Source organism: Pelmatolapia mariae, linkage group LG16_19 (assembly GCF_036321145.2).
Source record: "Pelmatolapia mariae isolate MD_Pm_ZW linkage group LG16_19, Pm_UMD_F_2, whole genome shotgun sequence".
NCBI lineage: Eukaryota > Metazoa > Chordata > Actinopteri > Cichliformes > Cichlidae > Pelmatolapia > Pelmatolapia mariae.
This window is the reverse complement of record NC_086241.1, coordinates 55,673,488-55,679,587: the sequence shown is the minus strand read 5'-3', so window position 1 is coordinate 55,679,587 and position 6,100 is coordinate 55,673,488. Positions and strand designations below refer to the sequence as shown.

Below are 6,100 nucleotides of genomic sequence, written 5' to 3'. Positions count from 1 at the left end.
TACAGCCAAATGTTTCAATGTCAGCAAAGAACAGAGGGATCCGCATTGCTTGGCTAATTTCCACACTTCATATTAATCGACTGGCTGAAATAGTGTTCACTTAAAGAAAATAACAGTATTTATGGCTATCAGTAAGGTGGGATTTTGGAAAAACACATTGGAAAAGTGATGAAACCAAAATTCCCTGTTATTCTGTCCACTTACTCCCATGACTAAAGAACCAAAGATCCCTGGATGCTGATGCAAGGCTCAGCAGCACTATTGCCATAAAAGGTAGCTTGAGATCTTAACTGCATGTCTAATAACACTACCAGAAACGGATGAATTTCTTATTCCAGAAAGCAAAGCTGTAATAAAACAGCTTGCACATATAGTTCACATTCACACATGACTTATATTTTTAGATGGCGTGATTGTCAAATAAATTTATGGATTTGTCAGACAGCTTTTTAAAACCTGAGCCATTATGTTGGATTTTATGTCTCATATGCTGCATTTAAGATCTAGAATAAGGAAGATGATATATTTGTAGAAGTACAATTTTTTTCATTCCTGTTGCTTAAAGCTCCGATCTCTAGCTGTTTAAAGTAGGCAGAAATACATAATGAAAATCACATAAACACACGATTTTCTTCCATTATGGATTTACTAAAAATATTAAAATACTGTACTATATATAGGGGATATACAGTACTGGTATATCTATCAGCACCGCACTTTTACTTTTGAGTTCATTTTGATGCTATTATTTTTACCTTTTTCAATGCCCTTTATTATTGCATTTTAATTAAGTAATAGTTAAATAAATGTCACGCCAATTATTATTTCTACAACGTCGCATAAAGTATCGGAAGGGAGGCGACTCTCTCACACACACACAGAGGGACACAAATCATTTGAAAGCTTCGAGTGTTACGTGTGTGAGAGGCGACAAGGGGACCAGTACGCGACCAGAAAAGCTCCCAGTATGAAAGGAAAAGTGGGATTGGAGAAGTGACGGTGACGTTATACTGCTGGAAAGAGAGGGAGGGAGGAAAGGGGAAGGCTGGACTCCATTAAGCCGAAGCCTGCGGGAAAACAGTTTGGGATACTTCACTTCTTCAGCGAGTTCTTCGGGGATTTCTTTCTTCTTTTTTTATTCCTTATACAGACTTTCTACATGATTTAAGGACGGGGGACTTATTCTCTACCGTGTAGACGACTGCTTCAGCGTTTTTTCGTCTTTGTGAAGGTGAGTGTTCAGAGTTAAATGCTGACCTCAAAGCTGTGCCCGTTCTCTGCTGTGAAATACATAAAGAGAAAGCCTTTTTCTTTTTCCTCCTACAGCCTGTGCTGCGTTCAATAAAACGTTCAATATTAATAACTTTTCCGGCTAATTTAAGAGGCTTGTCTGCTTTTAAAGACACTTTCTTCTGAACTTACCGCTTTACGGACCGACTCGGTGAATGTGCAACACGGGGCCGGGTAGTTTGTTGTACGAGCTCTGCTTACATAATTTCCCCCTCTCTCTGCCTATTTGTAAGGCTGCTTTTACCGTTATTTTTAACAGGTGAACCGGCACTTTTGTGGAAATAACCGCTGCCAGAGGTCTCTGGTTAACTTGTAGCCTCGGGACTATAGCCTTTGTTCTGTTTTTTATTGACTGGACGGCTGTTTTGATCTGTCGGACACTCTCCGATCAAGGAATGACAAATTGGCTATACTGTAACTTTTTGGCGGTCCTCCAACAGCAGAGCTCGTCTTCTTCCCAGCGAGAGATGTGGCGCGATGGAAAAACGGTTAATTCCGTCCTGCTTCACTTAATCATTCTCCAAGGGTCAAATGTTCACCACAACTGTCAGAACTACAGCTTTGCCATAAGCGTGGAAGTGTTTTCAAGAAGTAATTAAAAAGTGGCTGAATGGGGGTTAACTATTACACCAACATTCAGATGTTTGTGGCAATCGGTAAACTCTTTAATAACAGAAGGTAACACTTCCCACAGTGACCTTGCACACTCCACTGGAAACACTGTATCCTGGATTTCTCCACAATGTACACCAATTGTATCTCAAAATACCCCCTGTCCCTTGTAAATGCCTGGTTGTTCACCCTAATGACACGATAATGTCATAATTGAAAGCACAGTAGGTTTGTGCTTTCAAGAACTGAGCAAGAAACATGTTTTTAGTAAACTACTAAAGTAAATGTACCCATGCTAAGGAAATCAGCCTTCTGTTTGAAGCATCTAATAGGCTTCTTACTCAAGGTCTTGAAAGCATGCATTGGGGGTTGCGACACATGCATTTACTTACAGTGGCCAAAATGCTTCTCTTCACATCAGCGTGACAAAGGTTAGATAAGACCTTTGCCCCCTTCTCTCTTTCAGTCCCTCAAACTTTGGCTCTGTTTGGCAGGATGGCGCTGGATGGGATCCGGATGCCCGATGGCTGCTATGCCGACGGGACGTGGGAGTTGAAGATTCATGTCACCGACCTCTACAGGGACGTGTCGCTGAGGGTCACTGGGGAAATCCACATCGGTGGAGTCATGCTCAAACTGGTGGAGAAGTTAGGTATGCGTGTGTGCTGCTTGCTGGAGTGGTTGTGACAATTTTAATCAGCTAATCTAAAGTGTAATAAACAGGCACAGCGTGGTCTTAACACAAGAAAGCAATCCATAGGCAATCAGCAGATACACAATTAGATGTATTCCTGTTGTAATAAACCTTTCCTTGTGTCATCCTGCCACTGGTGAATTTCTGACGTGTGGCTGATTTGTGTTATCTGTTCATGTTTGCTGGGCAGTAAATACTACTTCTCTTCAAAGTAGATGTGAGCGTCCACACAGAAACACAGCTCTTCTTGTGAAAGCACAAACTCGATATGGGCAAAGTCTAAAACTGTGTACAGCTTAAAAGTATGGATTTAGGAATCAGAATGAAAATCAGAGGAAGGGGATCAGTTTAGAGTCTGGACACAGTTTGCTATTGTTTTTGAAAATAAAGGGCAGCCTGTTGGTTTGCCTGTGCAAATTGCTTAATGAGAATAAAAGTTGCTTGCAACCAGCTCAAACGGGACTTAATGTTGCTCTTTGTTACCCTACAGCATATATGGGTCAGTAACTCAAGGTATAAAAGGAACCATACACTGTTTCCCTCCCCCCACTCTTTCATGCACTGTTGTGTAGCTGCAGTTATGCACTTGACAAGTTTGGGTGAAAGTAAGCATAAGAGTCTTCTGTTCCAGCCACTTGAACACAGCCCTGTTTCATGCAGTCTGCAGAAAGGTCAGTAGCGGCGGCGGTGGTGGTGGTTGCAGTGCCATTTGGGAGTGACAGTTTGTTGTGTGTTGACGGCGCTTGAATGCTCAGAATTCCTGCAGCGCTCCAAGGTTTTATTCCCTGCCCATGGTACTGTTTTTAGCTCTCCTGTTAGAGCTCCACATAATTGAGGTCTTTGTTCGCTGTGGTCGACTGTGCGGAGTGGCATCTCTGCTAGGAGAGGGAAGTGTTGCTGATGAGCGTGGGACGAGATGAATTCATTGGTCTTTCTGCTCCGACTCGACTCAAGGCATGGCTTTGTCGCTTTCTCTGAGTTAACTTTTCTTCACCTTCTTTGCCATGTAGTGTATCAAACATTTGTTGGTGTTTGTGCGTCATTACGTTTCATACATGGGATATGATAGGTTTATATGGTAACATAAAAGGTGTTTTAGGTTAGACCAGTTTTATTACAGTTAAATCATCATGTATCGGAGGCAGCATCAAGGCTGATTGTCTATCTTTTGTTTTCACCATCTCTAATTTCTGTTTTCCTGTTCGTAAGGATGTTGTCATTGATGACTTATTCTTTTATTCTTCTAATCTCCTAAGGAATCCAGTGGCTTGAGGTCTTCACGTCCACAACTGAAAATAGTTTTGATTTGTTGAACTTGATGTTGGCTGTAAAATAGGAGGACGTGGGTTCACATATTTGTTTGTGCCTTTGTCACATCCCATCAAACAATAAAAAAGTGCTGTAGCTCCAGCCTTGTTTACATTCATAAAATATATTGGAATCTTTTCCATATTGTCATGTTGCAAGCAACCTTTCTGCAGTTAATTTGGCTTACTCAAGTATACTTCAAGGTAGAGTAGAGCTTGTGTAGTAGCATTAAATTGCTTTCTGATGGTTTGATGTTTTTGTGCTTTCTAACATGTTTATGGAGACTGTTGGGACTTTCTTCTATCCCTAAACATGAGTTTGTTTTCCACTGTAATCATTAACCAATAGACAGTATAAGTTATCCACATGACTGCACTTTGCAGGGCAGCATGCGCTATTATTGTCACACAGAATTTTGGCTTCTTTGAACATGCACTTCTTATCTTAGTTGAAGTTTTGCTACTGTGTTGGTGCACAATATGAATTGTTTGTTCAAATTACATTCTGAGTTTGGGGGAAATGAAAAGCAAGATGTTTTCTGTAACCTGTTTCCATATCAAGCAGCTCTCGGTAGTGAGAGTGCTGCACACTAAACACCCTTCAAGTGTTGTCGGGTACTCGCTGTTGGATTTGCTGGTTGCTTGGTCGTAGTGGATATACATAGATAGCATTTCTCACATGGTGCTTTGAGAAAGGACACAGGTGTAAGAGTGTTTGCAAGCAAGGCCTCTGTCTCACATTGAAAGCGCTACACTCCCTCCTCTTTTCGTATTTTAGTCTTTTGCGTTTTAAAATGAAGGAACACCTTTTGACTCAGTTTTTGTCAGCTGCTTTCCACAATGATGACAGCACTGTTTTGTTTGCTGTCAGCACCATTTGTTAATGTGTGCGATAGGGTATATTTGCACACACAGTATGTATAATAGTTTTATGAGCGTGTTTGTGTGTGTTGTCTGCCTGTTATGCAAAGAACAACAGGCTATACATTTGTTCCTATTACTAGTATTTGTGCATGTGTTTCCACATGCGAGTATGGTTGTGTGGGTTGGCGGGTGTGTGTCAACCACATGCATCCTGCTTTCATCATTCAACCCTTCCTCTGTGCTGCAGGTCTCCCATCCACAGTGCAGGCTCAGATGGCCTTCGATAATGGATTAAATAGACAAATGCCAGGAAGGCACTTCACTATTGATCACAGCAGCGGACACTGCTTCCATTTCCCTGCAAAACTCCAGGAGAGCAGTATTTAAAGCCAGCTGATTAACCAACCCCTCGTCCCTTGCTCTTATAATCCTTTCATCCTGCCATTGTGCTCAATCATTGGCGCTTTCTCTGACTTTGTTGATGTTTTCTAAAAGTGCTGCACTCCTCTCTAAAAGGCAATTCTGCACCATTTAGGAGGCAAAACAAGTATTGTACAAACAACATTAGCAAGTTGTGCAGCTTTTAGTTTGGGTAAACTGGGGTAAAGTGCATAATCGATTAATGTTTTATCACAAGTGGCAAAGGTATTTTGTGTCCATACTTAAAGTGAAGAAGCCATTTAGTAAAGACAATGAATTCCTGATTTCTATAGAGACAGCTGACAAATGAAGTCTCAGAATGAGTAGCTTATACTGCAAACATATGTATAAAGGTTGCAAAAGTTTTTGCAGGCACTTTAGTGGATGGAAAAATATACAAACAAGTCCAAAAATAGATCAAGAATGGGTCAACGCACGAAAAAATCAATAGCTTGCATGCTGCAGACCAACAATTTTACCTGTTTATTGCATCTCAAGGGTTGTAAATGTTTTAAGCACACCTGCTCTTTGTCAGACTTTTGTGGACGTGTCCTGGTTGTCCTGGCTCTGTTAAGGGTACATCTACAGTAATGCTTTTTTGTCTGAAAACATCAAACCTTTTGGCTAGTATTCACACTGCTCTGGCTTTTTCTGACCCCTAAAACACCTTTTAAGATGTTGATGACCCCATTCTAGTCTGAAAGTTGTGGGATTGCGTTTTAGTGTCAATGGGCAATGGGCTTTTTGTAAACACTGACACAGACAGAGACCAACATTATCTTTCTGATTGGTTCTTATCAATGACAAAAACCTAAGCCAACCAGTGCAGTGAGGCTGACAAACCTCTTGATATAATCCTTTTTTTTGTGTGTTTATTGGGTATTCCTTACTAATATGTCACTGAATGTTGCAG

The 6,100-nt window shown here is 41.0% G+C and overlaps 1 protein-coding gene across 3 annotated transcripts in view; it reads left to right on the top strand.

Annotated features, from left to right (window-relative positions):
- Positions 1-1,038: 1,038 nt before the first annotated feature.
- Positions 1,039-6,100, top strand: part of fermt2 (FERM domain containing kindlin 2) — a 41,065-nt gene continuing 36,003 nt past the window's right edge. The window contains exons 1-2 of one of the 3 annotated variants that reach the window (XM_063498953.1): positions 1,039-1,231; positions 2,369-2,554. In XM_063498953.1, coding sequence (XP_063355023.1) covers positions 2,398-2,554 — 157 coding nt within the window. In that variant the 5' untranslated portion in view covers positions 1,039-1,231; positions 2,369-2,397. The remainder of the gene's footprint in view (positions 1,232-2,368; positions 2,555-6,100) is intronic. The other 2 variants (XM_063498952.1, XM_063498954.1) reach the window with 2 other exon arrangements.